Genomic DNA, 25,011 nt, shown 5'->3' on the forward strand with positions numbered 1-25,011 from the left:
CATGTCCAAAATACAGCCATGAACACAGCTCCTTCATTTACTGTAAGTTCAGGCATGCAATTTCAAAAGCAGTTAATGCCTTTAACACCAGCAGGCAATGAAGAAAATATTTCTGCAACTGATCCTAACACAGGGTGTTGTCCCATAATACATAGTTGCTGTTTTTTCTACCCATTAGGCTTTCCTTTTCCTTAAAAGATTAGGCTGAATGTTGTAGGCACATCCTCACATCATGTCCTTCTCCAAAGGTGTCGAATGCAAAAGTCCTGCTGATTTAAGAACTGAGGCTGAATTAGTAATCCCAGTGCTTCAGGAATTCATTTAGAAATTGCGGCTATATGGTCTTTAAGGCAATAAGAGAAAGGAACAAAACACAGTGAATTCATGTTACGCGTACTCCAGAAGATCCTTTTTGTTCTTTATTTTTTCTTGTAAGTTGACTTTACACTCTATAACCAACAGAGTAAATTAATTATCCCAAAGGATGCAGACCAAAGGATGGGACCACTTATCCATTTTTTTTGTAAATCCAAATGCATTAACCAGTGAATTGATATTGTAAAATCTCAGGGATCCAATATCTGCCACAATTCCCAAAAGGAAAGGTAATATGATGCCTTTTCTTGTTGCATTGTATTTTAAGGTGAAGGCAATGCATAAGTGGTTCGCTTAGCTTCTTGACAGTACTTTCCAGCTTTTCCAAGGCAACATCTCATATTCAAGAATATTCACCAGTTACAGCCAGAAAATAGGGTGGAGACTTGGAGATTTTGCTAAAAACAATTAGCAGTACTAAAACAATTATGCATTATATTCAATATCATATACCACTTGACTGTGAGAACTTGCTTAACTGAGGTGGCAATGCCAGGTTTTCCTACACACTTCCTCTCTGTACTGAGGTTGTGCACTTTCTTATCTACCTGCTGTCTGCAGCCTCCTGACTTCCCCAGAGCCAAAGAAGTTAAACTCAAAACATGTATTGCAAAAAAAACAAAGACTGTAGGTCACTAATGGAAACAAAAAAAATGTTAAAGCATTTTCCCCAACAAAATGAATAAAGCAGTTACAATTACAAGAGGCAGCTCACATTCCTTACAAAATTCAGCACCCTTCCTAAACCTTAGACCATGTACATGTTTTGCTCTTACATTATCACTAGCACAGCAGGGCTGTTATTCTCCTATGAGCATATTTTTAACAGACAGATACCCATAATTTTATTCTATTCTTCTGTATGGATATATTCTGGCTTGTATCCTTGTATGAACAAATGACTCTCTATTCATTATACACACTGCAGGTATCTTCCCATTCCCACATGAAGAAAGCCTTTGAAAGACTAATGCTGCTGCAAAAGCATGAAACCTCAATGCAGATGGCACCCATCTTGCAGACCATCTCATAGCATCCAGATTCCTGCCCCTCACTTGAACAGAGTTCCTCTAAGGATGTTGCTAAGGATGGAGAAAAATTTTCTGTCTGAGATCTCTTTATGGAGATGCCACCAAAACCTGTGGATTGTGAGATTCATACACTAACTTACTCAAGTACTTTAATATAGCTGAAATTGTAAAAATTACTTGATACCAAGTTCTGCTTTGGAGTCCAAACCCTGAGGTGTGCAAAGAGCTAGTTACATCTCAGATAGAAAGTTGGACCCCCACGACAAAGCCAGGTACAGATGATCATGGAGCAGCCATAATGCAGAGCACAAAGAATAATTTTTCTCCCTCCAGTAAACCCATATCTTCTACAGACAAGCAAGGAAGGCTGTCAGCTACCCAGATCCAGCTTTTTATTTCTCCATTACTAGAGTCTTCTTGTGAATTGCATATCAGGAAATTGCTTATAAAAGATTTCTGTAATGACAACAGGACCTTTATGGTCCTGTTCAGCTCAAAGCACAGCAGACCATGCAGTAGTGAGCACTGAAGGCACTATGTTGTATTGTACATCTGCAAGGGGAATTATATTTTCAATATACTACTTACACTAAGCCACCTTCTTGAGGACCCCAGTCCTCAAGTCCCCCTCGTGTACACAAAAGATTTTTCTTGCTTGAAGCAGCATATGTTAGCAAGAGCAAGGCTGTATCTAACGCCACATACCAGGCAGACTAGGAAAGCAGTCTTTGCCCCTGAGGCCATGAAGTGGAAGAGCTGTAGGAAGGTAAACACTAGGAACTGCTCTCTTCATATTTACACACATATGAGACAAATAATCTCCAGGTGTATTTCAGTTACACAAAATCAAATCTTAACTTTTTAAACAAGTCTCTGATACACCAACTATTTGCCCATTTGAATGGTGTGTGCAGTCGTTCATTACATGAACTGCAAGAGATAATCCACTCCAAAGTTATTCATGCAGTAGAACGGTTTGTCTTTAGTGTAGTCATGATACAACCGGATGTGAATCAAAAAGAGCTTCACTCTGCAAATAACATACAAAGAAATACGTTATGACATTGAGGAAACACAGAAAATCAAAAATATTCGCTTCACTGGAGGAATCATTCATGCTACTGGAAAAGACTTAAAGTATTAGACTAACAAATCAAGACTTCATTTCCAAGGGAAGAAACAGCAACCAGCTTTTTCATAGTTTTTGGATGGAGCTGTCTGCTGAGGTTTGTATCTGCACAACAGTATTAAAAGCACACCACACAGCACATACACCACCATGAACTAGCAGGTCTATACAAATACTTTTTTTAGAAAGCAGAGTATTTTAGAAAGCACAATTTCGAATTCCAAGGGTGCCGTGTGCAAACGCAACTTGCATTTTACCAGTCCTTCTTTTCTATGTACATTTCACAGAGACGTAATCGGATGTATAAAACGCTACAAACGTGGCATAAAACAACCAGTTCTCCTCCTTAAACAAAACTTTAAGCTTGTAATTACACGATTTTGACATATGGCTTTGCAAAATTACTGATTAACTAGGATCACTCGATCGGATCAAGCAGAAGCGCCTGCTTCGTTTTCAATCAAGTTCCGCTACGGAGGGAGGGAAAATCGCACAAACACGCGAGCATGTGCGCATGGGGCGGTGGGCACCGCGTGGAAGAAACGCTTCTTCGGAGGCAGAGGGGCACAGCGCGGGTTTCGGCACGCCCGGACAGGGGGAGCCGCATCCCCCTCCCCGCGGCCGGCGGCAGCGGCGCTGGGCAGACGCAGGGGAAACAAAGCCGCCGCTGCCGCCGCGCCTCCCGACCCTCTCCCGCCGGGACTGCCGCGCTCCGCCGCCCCGGTGCGCGGTCTGGCAGCAGGGTCGCACCGTCCCCTCCCCGCCCTGCGGAAGGCGCGCCGGGCGGGGGGGCGGGCGGCTCTGCCCGCAGCACCGCACCGCTTCGCGCCGCCGCAGCGCCACTCACCGCGCCGCCCGTGCCCCGCCGAGCCGCGCCGGCGGTGTGCGGGCGCGTCGGGCGGCAGCAGGTGCCGCGGAGGAGGTAGCGGGGGCGGGCGGTGCTGGCGAGCCAACCGGGGCCCGGCGCGGCGCCGTGAGTCACTAGCGGGCGCGCAGGGCGGCCGGGCGGCTGCTATAAGAGCGCCGCGGGGACGGCCTCCCCCCGTGTATGTCTCCGGCTGCCGCCTCTGCTCCTCGGCTCTCCGCCCGCAGCGCCTGCCTGCCCGCGCACCCTGTCCCCGGCGCGGCGATGCGGCTGGACCGGGAGCCCGGAGACCCGAGCGCCTCGGCCGCCAGGCGCGGCGCGGAGCGGCGGGGGGCTCCGCGCTGCTGGGCGCTGCTGCTGCTGCTCGCCCTTGGCTGCCTGCGCGCCGCCGCCGACGGTGAGTGCGGGGCCGGGGGAGCGGGCTGGGGCCCGCACCGCCGGGGCGGCTCCCGCCGCTGCGCCCCGCGGCGATCCCGTCTCCCACCGCCCTTCCCTTTTGCCTGGCTCTCGTTATTTTCTCCCGCTCTTTCGGCCTGCCTGCCCGCTGCCCCGGGGGGACCGGGTGAACCGGGGCGGGCCCGGGTGAACAGGGGGGCGCTGCCGCCGCGCCGGCCCCGCCGCCCCCCGTGCCGGGCGAGGCGCCGCCTTCCCCCCGGGGCCCCGGGAGCCGTGAGGGGGGACCGAGCCCGAGAGCCACCCGCCGGCTGCGGGAGGGGCCCGGCTTCCTGTTCGGTACTGAGAAGGAGGGTCTGAAGGGCTGGGGCTAACGCGAGAGCGCCGAGGAGGATTGGGGCTCTGTTTCGGGGGGGAAAGAGGAGCGCCTGGGAAGCTCGCGGCGTTAAAGGTGCTGTCAAACTGCGGTGCAACTTAGGCTTTGTGTTCAGCGTTGTTGGCATGGCTCTTGTTCGGGGTCTGGGGTAACCACCGTGAGGGATCTCCACCTGGTGGCAAGGCTGGGTGCCTGCTCCCGGGGCTGGGCGCTCGCCAGAAGCGCTGCCCGTGGCCAGCTCCCGGGCCGCCTCCCGGCGTAGAAACTGTTGCCCCTATTGGCAGGGGTCCTGCACACTGAGACAGTTGGATGGTTATTTAAAAATATTGTAGTCCTAAGTGGAGATAATAATCATTTGGCTGACTCCTGTCTTCCCTGAGGACCTGAGCTTCAGCCTGCTCTCCTACGTAGGAGGTGGGCAGTTGAGGTCTTCATTGTTGTATGGCTCTTAAATCTCCTGACTGTTGTCCTAAAGTAGGCCTAAGTGTCTGATCCTGGCAGTATTTTCTGTAACAGTGTGCAGTAGTTCAGACTCCAGGTATGTTGGGAAGAGCCCCACCAGCACGTTGTTGTGTCCAGTCCTCATACAAAGAGAGAGGACAAATATCCGCTTAGTCACTCTCGTCTCCCGTGCCTGCTCTGCAACAGGCATGGTTAACAGTTGTCAAATGAAGGACCAAGCTGGCTGGCACTTAAACTGCTACTTCACTGTGCTCAGAAGTCATCACAAGAGATATGCAGTGGAGGGTAATTAGTAGGCTAGTTAGCCAAGTTATTTTGATTGTTCTTTCACTTTGAGTTAGTGGTCTCACAGCTCTCTTCTATTAGCAGTGCAATTGCCAGGGTTTGGGAAAAGTCTAAGCTAGCTCCTATATGAGGTCTCGAAGTGTTTCCCAATCGCGGTTGGAAGCTTTTCTGGGACTTGGTGTCAGATGACAGTACACAAGTGTCACATGTTTGATGCTGACCAGAAAAGTAACCTGCCGACTTGCTTAAGGGGCTGAAACGAACAGTGGTAGCAGAGATATTGAGAAAGGTAATTTAACTTGAGTAGTCAGTGTAACTGTGTGCCTTCACCCTACACCCTATTGCTGCTTACGAGCCAGCTTCTAGTAAGTAGTTACCTGGGGAACAGTAAAATAATATGTGTTAGCAATCACAGGCTCTGATGTTACTGGTTCTTGACATTTTTCAGCCTAAGCTGTATTCCAAGGAAGAGAAAATGTGTGAAGGTGCTTCTACTGTAAGAAGAGCACATAAAGAGAAGCTTTGAATTAGTGGCTAATTGATGCTGATCCAAAAATCATTAGGTGTCAAGTAACTGAAGCTGCAGCTGAGGTATGACTCCATTGCTTTAAATAGCAGTGGATTAGACTGGTAGTATCTAACCAAATAGGTTACCTGGCATTGTAGACTGGTGCTTGGTGTAGGACAGGGGATCAGAGTTACTGACTGTAACTAACCATCTTAACTGGAGCTCATTTCAAGTCTGTTAGAGTCTGACAGACATCTTCAGGGGCAGTAAGCAGATGCTGACCTCTACCTTTGTGCACCTGTGTAGGTGTTAGGTCTTGTCGATTTTTTGACTTGTTTGTGGGTTAAAAGTAGTGCTCTGACATTTCACTTGGTATCAGCTGCAGAAGCAATGATGTATTCTTAGAATGGCTTGTTGCTAGGATTGTAATTGTAAAGTTACAGCTGTTACTCCAAGCTCAGCTATGGTTTCTGTTAGCCTTGTGTGTAGCTTCCCTGTAGTATTTGATCAAAATGGTGTTACATTTGTAAGACACAATGTTCTAGGCAGCCTTAGAAAGCCTTTTCTGGTTATTCTAGCTTGAAACAGAGTAACTAAGGGCCATGGAATTATTTTGGGATCTCCTTAGTGGCAGGCTTAGTCTAATATCTCTGTATGCTATTTTGGGAAAGGTTGACTGTTCTCACTGTGAACGCTTGGATGAGGAAGTCCTGAAACTAGCAGGAGTCAGTTGTTGCATATTTTATGTAGTAGTGAAATATGTGACCAGGACTCACAACTCTAACCTTCTTTTAGAGGTTGCTGGCCAACAAGGTATCAGGCTTAGAACAAGCTTCTAATTGTAGCATCTACTCGAACTCTGTAGTGGCTGGGGTGTGCTGTCTAGCTCAAGGCAAGCGAATTGATTGACAGCTCATGACCAAGTAGCAGTAGCTTTACAAAACCCATGCTATTAGGAAGCATATGCTGGTGTAATTCCCAACCAGAGAAGGAAATAGGAATAAAAACAGTATACACAAAAGCTGCTGATGTTCTGATCTTTGGTACTTTTTGAACACAGTTCCCATTAAAAAGTTAACTTTGTTCTAACAACTGGGTTACTGCTTTACTCCTTCAGTAAGGCTACTAAAACGTTAGCAGAACATTTTTGATCATGGATTTGCATGAGACATTCAGCAGACAAAATTGATCATATTGTTCTTTCTTCTACTGTTCAGCATTTGTTAGTACCTCATGTGTGGTGGCTAGCCAATATAATGTAAAATGTCCGAGTACCTTCCTTCTCTTGGAAACTGTCTTGCATTTTGCATGGCATACAGAGAGGATATAAAAATAGCAAATAATACTCTACTAAAATTTTATGCCCTTTGAGCTCTGGAATGCCAGGACAAAGCACTCTCACTAAATGATGCAATAAACCAAGAAGGATCAGGAGTCTTGCATCATGCTGTAGGCATGTGCAGCCAATACTGATGCACAATCTTACACACTTTTCTGTGTGCATTAAGTGGAACAACTCTGGCTTAGCTGCTGAAAATGCAGGCTGCTGCTTTCAGTGACAGTTATAACAGGGCTTCCAAGACAAAGCATGTTCCCATGAGGGATGGGTCATACACTTATAGAGCTGAAATACACTGAAAAATGCACTCTAACGATCTTACAGAAAGTAGTACCTTACTCAAACATACTAGCAAATCAAGACTTACCAGTTGTGAAACAATGGACTTCATTCTAGAATGAAGTGATGAATTACATTGCTCTTTTAGCATCACATTTCTTTTGATCTATACCAAGGAATGTCTCTGAATGCCACTGTTGGAGGAGTAACATGGAGCATGAAAACTTGCTCAGCTACAAAGCAGTTATCTCAGCTATAAAGCAGCTACCTTTACAGATGTCTTGGGGATTCTCCTGTAATGTGTTAGCAGCAAAGCACTGACATGCTAATCCAACTTGACATTAATCAAATTTAAACCAAATATGTCAAAAGTTGGAAGAGTTTTGAGACTGTGATGCTAGGTGTGAGACAGCAAAAGTAATTGCGGGCACACATTTTTGCAGGCTTGACCTTGAAGTGGAAAACTGAGTAAGAATAGCACTGAGACTGCTGCTGTTTGGCAGGTGGATGGTTATTGTACTGTGAAGTAAAGCTTTTGGTCCTACTTCCATGATTCAATAAGGTGATTGCAAAAATTTGGAGCTCAGATCTGGTTTCATGTTGATGTTATGCTCTTGATTAGGCTGGGTAACTTCTCGATCAGTGGGTAAAGTGAGAAGGTATTGCTTAACAGTACTGGGCTTAGGTTCCTTTTTTCATTGAAGGTGCGAGAGCAAAATGTGAAGAATCCCAGTTTGCATGTGGTAATGGACGCTGTATTCCTCAAATCTGGAAATGTGATGGTGATGAAGACTGTTTAGATGGCAGTGATGAGAGTGCTTGTGGTAAGTAATCAAAATAACACCTCTGTAGTAGTACTTGCTAATTGGAAGTGAGGACTTAACTGTAGATAGCTGGAGAGATACTTGTCCTGCCCAGCATTTCTGGCAGTTGGAATACAAAGACAAATTTCTTAGAATAACGACTACTGATTCCTTGTACCCATCTGAGGCAATTTAATTTTCCTGTGTTATCTAACTCTCCTGAAACTGGCAACTGAGACAAAGCTTGTGACCAAAATTCTTCACTTTTGAGAGTGATGACTGACAGGAACAGAATATAAGCCTGTTCTCTGTTGTTTCTTGAATACATAATAGAAAATGTTTGCTATTAGCACTCTGCTGTTGGCTATTCCATGGCTAAAAGCCCTGTTTTATATGTGAAAGTGATTCTGCTGTGTCTCCTGTAAACATTAAGCCTAGCTTTGGCTGCCAACCCTTGCTTTAAGCAGACATAGAAGCTAAAATAGATGACTAGATTTACTTGGAGACCAGGCAAATCATACTCTATATCCATCACCGCTGTGGTTGAACTGCCAGTTCCTCAGGCAGACCTAAACCATTACCCTAGAGTTACACAGTACCATGCTTCTGTAATGACAAATCAAATGCCTAGACTATAAACTCAGAGTTCAAAACCTAAATGTTAATATCAACAGACCTTATTTTAACTCAGGTCTGTTCAAAGCAGCAGCTAATATAAACTAACCTGCATAGTAGTCCTTCAGCGTCTTATTAGATTAATATAAATATTTCACTATACATGGAATAACTCTGTAGGAAGTATTATAATATATAATAACTCTGTAGGAAGAATACTCTGTAGGAAGTATTCAACAGTGCTTTTACTAGGTTGGTGGTGGGGGATGACACCATGCATCCACAAACCAAGGATGTTGAATAACTTTCTAGGGCAACAAAGCTGATCCCTGTTAGCAATAAATAAGCTAAGCTCTGGTCCCTAAACAAGCGTCTTTTTCTCCCTTGCAGTGAAGAAAACATGTGCCGAATCTGACTTTGTGTGCCTCAGTGGTCAATGTGTGCCTAACAGATGGCAGTGTGATGGGGATCCGGACTGTGAGGATGGGTCTGATGAGAGTTCTGAACTGTGCCGTAAGTGAACCTGGCATTGTGCTGTAGCCAAGCCTGTGGGGAGGAGCATTTTGACTTCCTGCCTGCTTGCAGTCTGGCTCTCCTCCTGAAGCAGGGATGCACTTGTCTTGGGGAGCACCTTCCTAGGTGCTTGGCCCTGTCAGGGACTTGAGGAGAGTTTTCACTGCTTAGAAAGATCCAGAACTGAAGGGGCACTCTTGCACTGGTAAGAGATAGCAAATACCAGGTTTTGCTCACAGTCAGAAGCAGCAAGTAGAACATGGCAGGCCTGACCATCACTGTGGCTTGTCCACCAAGTGATTGCTGTTCTCCAAGGCAGCTACTTTGCAAGTGCAGCCCCAATACTACAGAGCTAATGTAGGGACTGAGTATCTGACTGCATGTTGGGTGTGGGAAGCAGTAGTGCACAGACTGTGAAGTTGCAGGATTAGCAGCTCTAGTCTGAAGTATCATAACTCATCAAACAATATAGATCCAGGAGATGTCATTTTCCTGTATCAATAGGATCCACATTGGGGAATATTTCAGCCCAAGTCCTAGCACACTTTGGCATTACTCCTCCCTACTACTATTTGTTGTAGCTCAAGCTGCTACAGCGTAATTGTCATGCAAACACTAAGCTACTAGTACCAAAGGTACCCTTAAAATATTGATCTCTTAGGAATTGGAAACATCTTTTTTAACTGAAGACTACAGAACAGTATAGCCTTTTCCATCAATCTATAGAGATGTTGGCATCTAAATAACTGCAATTTTGTCTAGACCTGAAGGCTTTCAGTCTCAATTTTCAGCACAAATGCTGGTGCCCAAGATCAGTGGCTCCTAGATTGAGCTTAAACTTTTTTTCAATAGACACGAGAACATGCCGGGTAAATGAAATCAGCTGTGGTCCTCAGTCAACTCAGTGTATCCCAGTGTCCTGGAAATGTGATGGTGAAAAAGACTGTGACAGTGAAGAAGATGAACAGAATTGTGGTAAGGAGAGAAATGGTGGTTGCGTAACTCTGTTTGAAATTGACTTGTCTGGAAAGGAGCTAGCTGGGCAGTACATCTGGGAAGATAAATTTTTGATAGTATCAATATCTCTCCTACATTAGTCTTGTTCTGCAGCTACTTAAAGCAAACTTTTTCTAACAGTTCTCTATCCTGCTAAATTAATAGCTACAATAATGTAAGCTTTTTAATGTGTGTCTTTTTTGTCTGCTAATTTTGGTAGTAGCCATAGGCAGGCTTAGTCACCTGGCAAGCCAACTGTCAGAACTTGTTTTCTGGAGAGTTTCTGAAATTGCTGCTTACATTAACAAATTATCTCCTAAAAGTGCAGTAGCAAGTTTTAGCTAAGGGCATAGCTAATCTACTTGATAGTACTATCCTGAAATATTTGTGAAGCTGGATTTCTGATGTTTGGGTGGCTGGGGGGAGGGGGAAACTTCAGGATGGTACACAAGTAAAGCTACCACTGCAGCATTAGAGTGCAGCATTCCTGCCTTATTTCTGAGGTGTCCTGAGACATACTTGCTGTAACCAAAGCCACAGTGCTGGTGATTCCATCGGAACAACCTTACCTGGATGGCCTAATGAGATGCAGATCTCCAGAATTTTGCTATGTGTCTGTGGAGTTCCCATCTTATTCAGCAAACTAATGCCTTAATCTACAAGTAAATCTACAGACAGTGTTTCTAATGAAGTTGTTAAAACTATTAGCCTAGACAATACATATGCCTATGTATTGTAGGCATAATACATACAATGTAGCTATTAGCTACATTGCTGTTAAACCAGCATGATTTGTACTGATGTAAATTGCATGGGTGTGTTTAACCACGGGATCAACTCTGTCACGATCTTGGTCTGTTGTCACTTCTGGTCCAGGCAAATGGGCATTGCTGTCCTGGGGACCAGCACAAAACACTTCAATTTCAAACTACAGTACTTGATGACCATAAGACTACCTTAATCTAAGTCTGTACTCTTGAGTTAGCATTTCTTTTACCTTATGTCTTTGGTTCACAGGGTTAGACCCTGTTTTCTGAAAGACTTGAAATCTGAAGTGCAGGACATCCTAGCTACTTCAGAAGGCTATTTTCACCCAGTAGTTCAAATCTGATGCCTATCACTTAGAATGTCCAAAGGCAATGAGGGTGGTCTGTGAAACCCAAGTGTCCTGTAGATGGTCATTTAGGCTTCCCTATTGCCTTATACAGGATGCTGATCTTGTGTCAGCTAGCAGCTGCAAAACAAAATATCTTCACACAAAGGTGTGAAGTGACAATGTACTAATCACTCTTACTCCCATCATTCCAGGCAATGTGACTTGTAGTCCAGCAGACTTCACATGCAGCAGTGGGCAATGTATTTCCAAGAGCTTTGTCTGCAATGGTCAAGATGACTGCAGCGATGGTAGCGATGAGCTGGAGTGTGCCCCTCCTACCTGTGGTGTTCATGAGTTCCAGTGCAAGACCTCAACTTGCATTCCCCTCAGCTGGGTGTGTGATGATGATGCTGACTGCTCTGACCACTCAGATGAGTCTCTAGAGCAATGTGGCCGCCAGCCTGCGCCTTCTGTGAAGTGCTCTGCCAGTGAGGTGCAGTGTGGCTCAGGTGAATGTATCCATAAAAAGTGGCGCTGTGATGGAGATCCTGACTGCAAGGATGGAAGTGATGAAATCAACTGCCGTAAGTTTACATGGTCCTTTTCTAGGAGGTGCTGCTTGGCTCCTCTTTTATTTCTTTTGCTTCAGTAAACCTCAAGGGTAAAAGTCTGTAATGGCTGTGTCCTCAGCTTCTCGGACCTGCAGACCAGACCAGTTCAGATGTGAAGATGGGAACTGCATCCATGGGAGTAGGCAGTGCAATGGTGTGAGAGATTGTCTGGATGGCACAGATGAAGCAAATTGTAACAATGGTGAGTGTGGAACTGAGCAAGAACAAAGTTGTTGCAGAATATCTGTTGAAGCTGGTAGTCACCTTCACAATCTTCATTATGTCAGTTATTCAGTGCTCTGGACCCGGCAAATTCAAGTGCAGAAGTGGAGAATGCATAGATATCAATAAAGTGTGTAACCAGCAGAGAGACTGCAAGGACTGGAGTGATGAGCCCCTCAAGGAGTGTAGTAAGTGAATAAACTGTTTGCACAATGCTGACTACTAGATATACTTGGATATAGCCTCTGAGAGTCGTCAGATGTTAGCTGGAATGCCTGTTGTCACTTCTTGGTGGCAAAATTACAACTGAGACCAACCTAGTTCATAAGCTAGTTTTATCCTAGCTAAACTGGCTGATAGGATGGTTTCTCTGTAGTCAGGAAAGCACTTGAATGTATTAGAAACATTGAAACTTCAGGAAACTCAGTCTTTATTGCTGCCTGTTTGTAGGTGCTGGTAGCTGAGTGAATGTGAATTTGAGGGGGTTCTCTTGCATATGGCTTGGAGTGCCAGAACAGTAGCAGATCGTTTATCAGATGTGGCAGGCATTGTTAGGAAGTGGATGCGTACCTGGAAAAGTGCTCCATGGCTAAGACTATAAAGCTAAACATGCATGCCTTCTCAGAAGTGGCCAATTCTCTCTTCTAGACATCAATGAATGTCTCGTGAACAATGGTGGATGCTCTCATATCTGCAGAGATCTTGTTATTGGCTATGAATGTGACTGTCCAGCTGGGTTTGAGCTTCTGGACAGGAGAACCTGTGGTGGTAAGTATCTAGTAGTTTAACATGGACTCTACTGTGATATTGGAGGTGAGCATAAATTAAATTTTTTGTTTTTACAGATATTGATGAATGTCAGAACCCTGGTATATGTAGTCAGATCTGTATCAACCTGAAAGGGGGCTACAAATGTGAATGTAGCCGTGGCTATCAGATGGATCTTGCTACTGGGGTGTGCAAGGCAGTTGGTGAGTGTTGGCATGACTTTTATAGCCCCACTTTAAAATGAGTCAGCAGATGATGCACTGTTTATACTACTGTGGTTTTTACAGTAGCTATTATGGTACTATTAGCTGCCTGACATAAACTGCTTGTGTCTGCTCCTTGGGCAGAAGGATCCTCCCCATAAAGTTGTAGAGGGAGAAAAGGATGAGGTATGGTACAGCCAAGACCTCTGTCAGTATCTGCTACCAAGGGTGGAGTGGCAAATACTAAATATGATGACTCTTTAAACTTTTTATAAAAGTATGTGGCTGAATATCTAGAAGTACAGATAACAAACTCTTTTCACAGGGAAAGAACCAAGTCTAATTTTCACCAACCGCCGGGACATAAGGAAGATCGGCCTTGAGAGAAAAGAATACATACAGCTTGTAGAGCAGCTAAGAAACTCTATAGCTCTAGATGCTGATATTGCTGAGCAAAAACTTTACTGGGCAGACTTCAGCCAAAAAGCAATCTTCAGGTAAATGGGCTTATCTTCTCAACCTAGTGTACTTCCCTAAACCATCCCACGGTTTTACCCAAGCTATTTCTCTAGTTTCTGGTAATGAAAACTAGATTCCTGGTGTCCTAAAGACAAAGTACAGTTGATACAAGCTCCCACAGCTACCAATGTGTATGCCTGTTGCACTTCCTAGTAACTGCTGCTACATTTGTACAAAAGGCACTCTGTTGAAAGTCCCACATGCATCTTCTGCCTGAAATCTTGTGCAGTATTTGCTGAGGTGTGCCAAGGGATAGTATCTGCAGTGGAAGTGGTTGAAAGCAAGTAATTATTGTCTTCCAGTGCCTCTATTGATACCCGTGATAAAGTTGGAACACACATCAGAATCCTGGACAACATACACAGCCCTGCAGGAATTGCTGTTGACTGGGTTTATAAGAACATCTACTGGTCGGACTCAACTGCAAAGACCATTTCAGTGGCTAGCCTAGATGGCACAAAAAGAAAGGTTTTGTTTCTCTCTGAGCTGAGAGAGCCAGCTTCTATTGCTGTAGATCCTATCTCTGGGTGAGTATTTGTCCAGGTTCTTTTAGAAGAGTGGACCTACCAACTACATGTTCTGATAACTGACTTAGGTAGCCTTTGTTAGTTATTGGTCATAATAAAGAGTGATACTACACAGTACTATAGTGCATCATACAACATAAATTCTGCTTCACAGCTTTATGTACTGGTCAGACTGGGGTGAGCCAGCAAAAATTGAAAAAGCAGGAATGAATGGATTTGACAGACAGCAGCTTGTGACAACAGAAATCCAATGGCCTAATGGAATTGCTCTAGGTATGTTGAACTTGTCTCTGCCAGAGGTATTCTGGAGCTTTAGCAATTTTTTTGCTACAAAAGCCAAGGTCTTTCTTCAGAGAACTATTCTCAGCTTCTGAGAAAGGGAAGCTTCTGTATGCCTGAAGACAGGTATCAGCACTTCTCAGATACTGAAATAGTAATTTTTCCTGAACTGCTCTATGTTATAGTTGAGACACAGGCCGCATAGGCATCACTGCAGCAGCCCTCTATATCTTGGAATGGTGAGAAACTAGGGCAACACTACCACCATTCTCAAACCTGTGCGTGTTTCAATTCTTGCAGCAAGCTTTGGAGGTTTCCTCCATGTGGACACTAAATATATTTGATCTTTTCTCCCTTCTAGATCTTGTAAAAAGCCGCTTGTACTGGCTTGATTCTAAACTACACATGCTGTCAAGTGTGGACTTGAATGGCCAGGATCGTAGAATTGTGCTGAAGTCACATATGTTCCTTCCTCATCCTCTTGCTCTAACCATTTTTGAAGTAAGAATGACTTTCTATAGTCATTGTCAAAGATCCTCTTCTTGCTGGTATGAGGCTGATGGCATCATGGAGGTAATGGGATGCAATGACACTGTCTTCTAGGACCGTGTGTACTGGATTGATGGAGAGAATGAGGCAGTCTATGGGGCCAACAAATTTACTGGAAACGATTTGGTTACACTAGTGAACAACCTCAATGATGCACAGGACATCATTGTGTATCATGAACTTGTTCAGCCTTCAGGTAATTCCAATGCAGTTTATAGTTAAGTCAGTGCTTTCTTGTAAGAAGCCTGCCCTGCCTGGATGGTATCCCTTCGCTGTAAAGCTTTCTATTCCTACTCCTGTTTGGGGCTTCTAACATAGGCAGCCCCATGGGGTTGAGAGGTCTAGTTGCAATTGCTCTTTCTTGGGCAGTGCAGATACGATTCTATATTCACCTGAGACAAGTAATTCTACTAAAACAATTACTGAGCAAATAGTTCTGCTTCACCCCTGAAGCATGAAGGCTCACTCTTGTTCACTCCTTAATTGCTGTACCAACAGGTAGGAACTGGTGTGAAGAGCACATGGCAAATGGAGGCTGTAGCTACCTATGCCTGCCTGCTCCTCAGATAAATGAACATTCTCCAAAGTACACCTGTGCATGTCCTGCTGGGTACTTCTTGCAGGAGGATGGTCTGAGATGTACAGGTACTGTAACACTACTGCAATCATTCCCAGGATGAATGGGGGAGGAGTAGGAGAGTATTGAACCTGTTAGGGGGAAGGAAATACTGTGTTATAGGCTAACAGCTTTTCTAAAATTAATCTGATGTAATTAATCTTGGAGGGGAGGGCCTTATGCATTAATATGGCCCTTAGAGTCTGCAGGTGCCATTCAAAGTCCATGCTTTGCTTCTGCGTGATCATCATCATTTGCAACAAGATCTTGTACCTCCATGGCTTTCTGCAGACAGCAAGCACAAGGACAAAGCATACTCAGGCTCTTATAGAACAGGGGTATAAACTAAGATGGCTGTACATATAAATACACAGGTCAAAAGGTGATTGGCTAATGTTGCTGTCCAAGGAAGTTTGTACCTCCCTTTCAGTCCAGATGAGCATGCTGCTGTACTACTGTTGTCAGCACTGACGATGCAGCAGGCTTGCTTTGTCCTGTGGAGTGGAACTAGAAACTCCAAGGTGCCACTGACTATATTGTACATTGATTCTGGCTGCCACAGAGTGCTAAATGCAAAGATGCTGGCTTCCCTTGGCTGCTCTAAAAGGCTGCTATGGGTATCAAAGGCTGTACCTAACCAGTAAACTTGTAAAACTAAAATCTTATTCAGAAAACCTTATGTGAGGCATGGGATGGCTTATGATAGTTGTGACTTTAAATGCTTGTAATTCATTCCTGATTAACTGTCTGGCCTTGTTCTTGGAACTATTTTTCATCAAGAACTCTCTGCTGAGGCTGTGCTAGTGAAATAGTTAATGTCAGTATTCCTGGTGGAGCTAAAAACCTGCATGACCATTTTTGCCATCTGCTGAACCTTCACTACCATGGCTCTCATAGCAAAGCCATTGCAGAATTTCAGGATTAACTGATCTATAATTAGTTCTTGATCTATAATTAGTTTCAGGTACTGGAACAACTGTGGCTTACACTGAGGCTAAAGATACCAGCACAACAGAAAAATCTCCAACTGTTGGACTAGTTCCTGGAGGTACTGGTCCCAATAACTCACACTGCTAAACATTAGAGAAATTAAATGCAAACTGACCAACTAGCCTACTTGGAAGTTTTTTCCTTTGCATGCAAGTAGAGAACACAGGCCAGATCACTTGTGTAGTGTAGCAGCTGGAGCATGTGTTAAACAGATTTAGTTCACATAGGACAGTGTAGAATCTGTAGGTTCCATGAAATCCCAGAAGTGCTCAGAGAAAGCAAGCAATAAAGAAGGCTTCTAACTAATACAGGGTGAAGCATGTTAGGCTGATCTAGCAGTGTCCTTATGAGAAGCTAATCAAATAGGAGCTTCTGGGTTTGGGAAATGCTTGCATATGACAGTCTGCCAACTTGTCAGTACACAAGCTCACTGCATCAAATTCTCATTCAGGATTCAACACTAGTGGTACAACCTCTGAAGTAACTGCAGCTGGAAGAACATCAGCAGCTTGGATCATTCTTCCTGCTGGTGAGTAGAGCATTTACTAGCCTTTTGGACCAAATGTGGTAGGACAAGCCACTCTTAGGAGCTTGGCTTTGCTCTACTCCATGTTTGCAATCTCTTTATCTCCTTGCAGTATTGTTGATGATGGCTGCAGCAGCTGGCTACTTCATGTGGCGTAACTGGCAGCACAAGAACATGAAAAGCATGAATTTTGATAATCCAGTTTATCTAAAAACCACAGAAGAGGACCTCACAATTGATATTGGAAGACACAGTGGTTCAGTAGGACACACCTACCCTGCAGTAAGTACACCTATTAACCTATTATGTCTGAGACTCCATGTTAATAATTGGAGTAGAAGGACTGCCAGATGATACCTGAATTGAATTTAGGAGAGGTCTCTGCTTTTGAAAGCTGCTGGCTGCAGGCACTACTGGGCTGAATCACTGACAACTTTACCCTATAATTAAGGTTAAAGCTGTGGTAGGTAACTAGTGTCTGTACCTGTGATGGAGTAATCTGTGCTGAATGTGGTCACTAGCCTGCAGATTTAGCAATGATGTGTGCTGCTTTGTCTTTTATTAGTACAACTGTAGCTAACTTGTACTTGCTTTTTTACAGATATCTGTTGTCAGCACAGATGATGATATGGCATGAGCACTGGATTAGCAATCACTTTCAGTTTACTTGTGTCTTACACTCCTTGGGGATAGTAACCAGGTTTGTGGCTGAAGGACTTCCTCCATTCTTGGAAGAAAGAAGATACTTTCTGTATTTATGGAACACTTGTGTAAATAGTTATTTTCTACAGCTTAACAACTCTGTAAATACCTGTCCACAACAATTCAGCTGTTAGTGGTTACAGTTTTATCAGTACAGTAACCCTTGGGTTGGTTAGTCAGTAACATCACTGACTAAATATAAAGCACTTTCCATAGAAAGCCATATTCCAGCCACAACTTGTAACACCTGTACATATGTCTATAGGCCACTTGTAAATAATTATTGGAAAATCACTATCAAGCACTTTGAAATACTTCAGATGTAAATTATTGTACACTCTCTTTTTCAATGATTGGGGCAATGGCAATAGGAAAAAACGGGTTATTATGATTGCCAAAAATTTGTAAACATAAGTAATTTTGTATGTATGATTGCTTCAGTCTTGTCTGTTACCTCTTAGAGGTCTACAAGAATGAATGATCTTTAAGAAACCACTGTAAAACTCAAATGCAGCCAAGGGGATAAAAATAAAACGAGTCAAGCAGTTTAAAGTATTGTTCTTGATTATTATGTTAGCACTGAAGTAAAATGATGCATCTCCTAAGTTGAAAGCTTTAGTAGGCTGCACTACCACTGCCAGCCAGATCATGAAGTATTTCTTCAATTATTTCAGCAGTATTCTAGGCAGCTAAGACACTTGCCACTTTGTTCTTGAGTCTAATAGTCTGCATGGAGTAATGGACAGAGTAGGTCTCCCATCAGAGAAACACAGCTGATCTCCTAAGTTAGGACTGACACAGGCTAAGATGACCCAGCTACAGCTGCTGTGCTTTGGGAGGCAGCACTGGCAGACATGCAAGATGGAGATGGGTCAGAGCGTGGTCTGCCAAGTGAGTGTGAGGTCCTTGCTGTGTCAGGCTATTGGCAGGTACTCCCATAACTTTTGCAGTTCGAGGTGCTACTTGACTCTTGCTAATCCTTCCCCCTTCAAGATAAGAAAGAAATGCTCATTGCTTAGTCTTGAAAAAAATTTCAAGGCTAAGATATCATTTGGAAGAAGCAATAATCTCTTGGTTATGCTTTAGTGATGACATGTTAAATCAGTCTCAATCAATGCTGTCTCTAAAATAGTAACAATGATAATCATCAAGTCAGAATTTGGATCAGTTCCTAGGCTTGCTTCTAATGCCTGTTCTCATTGCAGCTACAGCTGGAGTCTGTTCTCTTAATGGTCTTCTTGTGTTGTGGACTCCTTTATTAACAGATGAGGACAGTTGTCAACTTGTACAGATTTACAATAAGTTGTTTCTTGCAAGTTCACAACTCTTTGGGGAGCTGAAGCTTCTAACCAGCTATCTCTGGCAACTCTTGACTGCATGTATTTAAGATATCTGGAACTCGTGGACTAAATTGTCTTGCAAAGATTAGGATGTAAGGGGGCCTCTAAAGTTTTTGGCTAGCAATAATGCGTCTATTTAACCAAGTACCTTTTGGGATAAAGTGCCTTTCATAGCTTTGTAATATGTGAAGTTTGTTAGTTATGGGGTAGAATTCAACTTTTTCAGTTAAATTCCTAACTCTGGATACTCTGAAGTATTTGTGTCAAATGTAACAAAACACAATCCTCAGTCAGACAATTAATTATAAATTCACATGGCAGCTAATTACAGGCAAAATGCTCTGCCTTCCCAGTCTTTGTACAGAACAGCTCTATTTTTTGATGAACTTCATTGCATTTACCAGTATCATACCAAATGGTATAAGGAGAGACCAGTAAGACCAATAAAGGCATTTCTTCCTGAGGTTAATATTTATTTGAAGTAGCAACTTAAGCCTATTTTGGGAACCTAAGGTAATTTTTACAGACACTGAGGACTCTAGGAATTTTATTTGTGACTTTACTCCAATGTGCTGAACAAAGAATAGTTTGTTTATTAAAATCTATTCCTATAGTCTAGAGGGGACTTAACACTTTACCAGATAAAACTTATATGGCTTCGTATGGCAGGAGGGGGAGGAGTGGGGAATATTAGGCAGTAGCAGGAGATGATACAAGATGGCCTGTACTTATTTGCAAATGTTGCTTGGTTTCTGGTCTCACTAAGTTTATTCTTTCCTGCCCCTCTTCATTTTTGTGTTATAAATCATTGTTTACTTTCACAGCAGTCTTGGAGAGTGGTCAGAGATTCCTTCTGTAAAAACAGAAGATCCAACTTGCATTGACAAATACCTTCCTCTCTTTTAACAGTTTTTTCCCCTGCCACCTGCAAGTGTTTTACTGTCTTTTACTCCTCCTCATGTGACTCCTCTGGCATCTAGTGAAGGTGGTATAGCCATACTGAGCACTCCTACAGCAGCACCCTGTGGCTGTGCTGTTATCTGCTGTAGAAATTATCAGTCATTATCCCAGTTTCAGCTCCTCTACTGTAGTCTTGTGGTATCCCAGAGCAAAGGGACATTAATAACCTCTTTGGTCAGATTTCATATATGTTTACTTTATAGTCTTCCTGAAGAATTTTCTGCTTATAGATACAAAAATATGACTGTAGTTGGTTATTGAGGTAGTATCAAGGTAATGGTATGGTTTTTCCTTCCTAGAAAAATAAGCCCTCTGGTTCTAAATACTGCCTATTATTGTTCAGTGTCTGCTGGGCAATGTGAGAGCAAAGCTAAATTCGAATCTGGTTTTTTCTTTCCCTTGTAAACATGCATGTTTCTCTTAATGCACTCCCTTCCCTCTGCTCCCATATTATTTTCTGCATCCTATTTGTTTTTATAGCACTGTAAATATTTTACATTATTGTTCAAAGGGAAAATAACATAAAGGGAATTGATGCTGCACATGTGATTTTCTTCCCCTTCTGCACCTTGTGCCTCTACAGCTAGCTACAATTTGCATTTTCAAACCCAACTTGTATTTGCCTACATTTTTAATGAACATACCTTGGTTTCCAATCAGATTTTTCTTGAAACAGCAAAGATGCATTTATCTATTTTTATGTAAGTGCTGAATCTTGCTAGATAAGAGAAGTACAGAAGCTAAGACTTAGGCTGGAAGAAGTAGTGTGAGAGTCCTCAGACAAATGAAAAAAGTATACATCTGCAGAAGCTCTCTTCACTTCACAACCTGACTATAAGTGGAGGTCTGCCAGTACTTTCTGTTGTTATGGCACAGCATGTCTGTGAGGAAATGTGCTCATGTTCCTTCTTTGAGCTGCCTCACAACAGTGGTTGGTATTGTCACTTACTGGAAGAAGGGTCTGTCTGCTCTGTTGAAGCCAACCTAATACATTCCTTGCTTGCTGGTTTTAGCTTTTCCTCTCCTGAAAGAGCTTTGAAATTTGCCCATATCAATGAAAAAATTTGTCAGAGCAGGGGAGGGACAGACAGGCTGTGCAATCAGTTAGGCTGCTGAATATTCAGGTTGTTAAACACCTAAAATAAAAATTGCCTGTGGAAAGAGTGATTGTCTTAATTCTCCTTGCACAAACCTGGCTGGGACACTTCCACACTGCTGTCAAGCAGTGGAAAATGCTTTATATCATACATTAAACCTCCACTCCCACACCAAACACCTAAACAGGCAACTGAAGGCTAACTTTACTAGCATACTCTTTGCTATGTAATAAATTGCTTGAAGATAGGAAACATGAAGCATTAAACCAAAACAAATTATTAGGAAAAAGACATTTCATAGACATGGATTTTTGCTGTGATTATGTCCTCTGTAGAAAAACTAGACAATTTTGAGGTAATTTTTCCCTCCTTCCAGAGACCCTTTCCTAGAGTTAAACTTCAAAATACATGGAAATGTTTTATCATACTGTCAGCACATAGACTTGAAGGTGACAGTTGTATAGCAATATAAAAATATTAACTTTACATCAGAACACTTGTTTCTTTCCAGTGAAAGTATTTTTGAAAGGCTGATCATTGAATATCAGTCAATGCCACAAGCATCTAGAAACAGTGCTGCATGTTCTAATGTCCCCTTTGTGGATGTGTGCAACTGAGAGGTGTGGTTTGGTTTAGACAGCTTATTCCTTTTTTGGGTCCTTAAATATGTGAGAGCTCATGTGTGCATTTAATTGAAGACTTTCTTGAAAGTTAGATTATAATTCCATAGTGTGTTGTGGCTGCTATTATCTAAGTAACAAATGCTGTGAGTTTCTAACTTTTTGGCTGATGCCTCTAGTGGTAAAAAAAATTAATGCCATTAACTTTCTACAAATAATGACTCTTAATGAAGCCTCAGTATGAAATTCAAGTTACATGTGCTATATTCACACAGGAGCAACTTGGTCATTCTGGTTTAACTAAAAGAAACTGATTATTCTTTAATTAGACAGCATTCAACCCACTAACCCTCTTCCCCCCACAACTTTTTTTTTTTGGTAGAGGACTAAGTGAAAGTCATTTAGGGGCAGAGGATGGATGGTGTCTGTAGAATTTATGTATAAATTGTTGGTTGTGATCTACACGCATTATCAAATTCCTGGTGCCAGGTAAAACCTGGTGATTTTTTAATTGTAGTATACCTATATTGTCTCAGAAACAGAGTTTGAAGAATTGCTTGGGTGAAAGTGGGTAGCTGGCATGATTGTAGCATATAAAGAGCTATTTCTTCATAGACCTTTGTCCTTCTGGCAGCCTCCACTGCTAGTTTAATTTATGTAAGTGAATGCGGAGAAAGAAAAGTTGTAAAACTGCTTCCTTACAGAGAGCATGATTCAAATGGTGTCATGAGAACTGCATTTCAGTATTTGATATAGTGCATCCATCTGAGAGAAGAACCACTCAAAAGAGCCATTTTTCACCATCTTAGGTTTCAGATGCAAATACCCCCTGACTGCTGAGGACTAATGTTTTGTTAGCTGTCTTTGTAATTTGAATGTCACAGGCAAGCAGTGGATGGTCCCAATTACATGATGTGTCTAAGGGTCCCTTGTTGACCATCAAGAATCTCTATCAGAAGGCTGTTTAGTGCTCCCTGTATAAGCATGACAGACATGACTTTAACTAGAAACTACCCCAAAACTTTCTTTTAGTGTTCGGCAGTTAAAAGGATCCATTCCAGAGTAGGCCTCTGCAAGTGGCTATGACGTATAGCTTTAATAATTAGACCTGGCATTCATTTTGTTCTTCTCATCTAACACTTCAGTAGTAGTTAGTTAATATAACACTAAGTGGCAGGTTTTTTACATGCTACTGTAGGGGCAACTGAGAAAATGAAGTTGCCTTTAAATTACCTCAGAATAGAATGAAGAAGGAAGTCAAGCAGCCAGCCTGGTCATTAGGAGCCTAACAATCACATTAATGAATCAGTGAAGAATTGAAATAATCACAACTTGTGTAAATCAATTATCTCCAAAGCCTGTTGCCCTGTAGGGAAGAAGAGAATCTTAACACTCTGCCTCAAGAGACAGGTCTGAGCCAGGGGTCTGCTGTGAGGAGCTCAATCCTCATCAGAGAATATTTCAGTATCTCTGGTGTGCTTAGATATGTGGCAGCTTCCCCTTTGCCTGTACTTCCTCTTTTAGTTGTTTTTTAGAAGACTCTTGATGCTGTAAAATAAGATCTTTAGTGTTAGTCATAATTCACAGGAGGAATCTGGCCTAAATTCATAACAATCAGAAGCAAGTGCGTGGGTAAATCCAAGAACAAAAGCAAGATATGCAAGAGCCCCCACTGCTCACATTGTAAAGGGCAGGGCAACCAAAATAGCAGACAAAAGTCGGGGAGCCCTCCATTAAGCCTGCAGCAACATCCCTAGGTGCTCCTTGAAGGAGTCCCTGTCAGCAATCTGGATTTTATGGAAAGGCTCCAGTCCTCTTCTGAGAGCAGCATGCAATGCCTGATCCATCTGTTGAAACAAAGGATCAAGGACTGATAATCAGGCAGAAGGACATCCTGTATTATTTAAGATTTCCAGAAATTAATATTAAAAGTGGAGCAATACACTGAAGACAAGAGCATAAAACCAATTTAAGTCAAAGGTGAAGCTGCCATATTAATTCTTCTTGCAGGGAATTGTTCTCAGTACAAGCTGTTAATTTATGAGCTGCATTAAATACCATTCTCAAGTTTGACCATAATGAAAGTCCAGAAGACTAGCTAGGTTCAGATGAGGATTAAAAGTACCATTACTGGGCAGTAGCAGAGTATATACATTGCCAATTTTTTAATTTTGTTTCTTTGTATTTGTTACAAATAGGAAGGAAATCAAATTAATGTCTTTTCATCTTGACAAATTTGTGGCTTGATTTGCTAGGAGCTTACTGCTTTTAGAAGCAGTACACAGAGAAGTGTACTGACAAAGAGCCCAGTTCACTGGAGATAGGAAACAAAACTCAGAGTAATCCTCAGCCTGCCACAGAAGATAATGCCTTGCTCAGCAATTTATCTTAAGCACACAAGCTGACACAGCTACGAAGAGGAATTGTCACAGGATTCCTTCGCACTCCAGAGTTTCTGTGTGCCAGTCCATCATGTTTGATTGTTTAAGCTTCATGGACCTTAGAAGTATGACTAGACAATATAGTCCTGTGCTTTGTAAGGAGTTACAGCTGCCTTCAGATTAGGTATGTATGAAAGGCTATTAAATAGCTCATGTGCTAAGTGGAAAGTGTGTTGGACTCATTCTGCTATTTCCTTCCTGTTTCATCTAATGCAAATCTTTTCTATGCCTCAGCTTTCTCACTTGTACCAAGTCATGGAGCTATTGCAAACATAAACCAGAGCATGTAAAGCTCTAGTGGAATGATGGGTACATGTGCATAGCAGTACTCATATGTAGAAGCACACTTGTATAAGCAGATTTCACTTAATAATGCCCAATGCCATGATATAACCAAATATTAGCAAAGACCTGAGGTGAGTTGTTCTGGTGTTCTGCCTCTGTATTTTTCTGATAGGCAGTGTAGATGATTGTCCTGGTTTTGGCCAAGGACAGGGTTAATTTTTGGCAACAGCCAAGAGGGGGAGTGGCCAGACCCTAATATTATACCATATCACCTCAGATCACTGCCAGGGCAGGCTAAGGGGCTCTTTCTTCCAAGAAGAGTGAGATTTCTGGGTGGGGAAGAGCTGGTTGGGATTCCTTGTGGGCTTTCCATGTAAATGATTTCTATGTTTTAAACATTTTGTTTTTAATATTGCTGTTACTGTTCATTTTCTTATTGCATTGCTGTTTCCAGTAAATTTTTCTTACCTCAACCTGATTTAAACCTTTCGTGCCTCTGATTCTCCTCTCCATGCTGCTGGAGTGGGAAGTACGAGGGGAAGGTGTGGTGCTTGCCAGAGGAAGCGGGGGAGTGAATGGCAATTTGGTTTGGGAGAGACTTGGTGGGAGCATTGAACTGGGGACTACCACTCCTAAACCACAGATATGTACCATAAGGATGTTTACTTCTCTGTTAGTTGTAAGATTTTGC

The 25,011-nt window shown here is 42.8% G+C and overlaps 1 protein-coding gene and 1 long non-coding RNA gene across 5 annotated transcripts; one reads left to right on the plus strand and one right to left on the minus strand.

The window, feature by feature from the left end:
- Positions 1–387: 387 nt before the first annotated feature.
- Positions 388–3,444, minus strand: LOC110471300 (uncharacterized). The gene is made up of 2 exons (XR_002465568.3): positions 3,383–3,444; positions 388–2,436 (listed from the first exon to the last, which is right to left on the minus strand). It is a non-coding gene; the product is annotated as an uncharacterized LOC110471300 (long non-coding RNA).
- Positions 3,445–3,566: 122 nt separating this feature from the next.
- Positions 3,567–24,798, plus strand: VLDLR (very low density lipoprotein receptor). 4 transcript variants are annotated; one of them, XM_021531730.3, is made up of 19 exons: positions 3,567–3,797; positions 7,747–7,866; positions 8,851–8,973; positions 9,826–9,948; positions 11,278–11,649; positions 11,756–11,878; positions 11,964–12,086; positions 12,547–12,666; positions 12,744–12,869; positions 13,195–13,366; positions 13,691–13,915; positions 14,070–14,188; positions 14,556–14,695; positions 14,798–14,939; positions 15,242–15,388; positions 16,318–16,407; positions 16,801–16,878; positions 16,988–17,157; positions 17,477–24,798. In XM_021531730.3, exons 1-19 carry the CDS (start codon positions 3,584–3,586, stop codon positions 17,510–17,512), a joined length of 2,763 nt encoding a protein of 920 aa, XP_021387405.1. In that variant the 5' UTR covers positions 3,567–3,583; the 3' UTR covers positions 17,513–24,798. The 4 variants fall into 4 exon arrangements, with proteins under 4 accessions (XP_021387405.1, XP_077646167.1, XP_021387404.1 ...); XM_077790041.1 differs by lacking the exon at positions 16,318–16,407; XM_021531729.2 differs by lacking the exon at positions 17,477–24,798 and having other exon boundaries at positions 16,988–17,291.
- Positions 24,799–25,011: the final 213 nt, after the last annotated feature.

The sequence above is a fragment of the Lonchura striata genome, chromosome Z, assembly GCF_046129695.1.
Source record: "Lonchura striata isolate bLonStr1 chromosome Z, bLonStr1.mat, whole genome shotgun sequence".
NCBI lineage: Eukaryota > Metazoa > Chordata > Aves > Passeriformes > Estrildidae > Lonchura > Lonchura striata.

Bases quoted from the DNA above. Each gene is read 5' to 3' on its own strand.
- VLDLR (XM_021531729.2), top strand. From the start codon at position 3,584: ATGTCTCCGGCTGCCGCCTCTGCTCCTCGGCTCTCCGCCCGCAGCGCC. The intron at 11,879-11,963 runs GTGAGTGTGGAA...TCATTATGTCAG, and splicing joins TGAAGCAAATTGTAACAATG to TTATTCAGTGCTCTGGACCC. The intron at 15,389-16,317 runs GTACTGTAACAC...ATCTATAATTAG, and splicing joins GGATGGTCTGAGATGTACAG to TTTCAGGTACTGGAACAACT.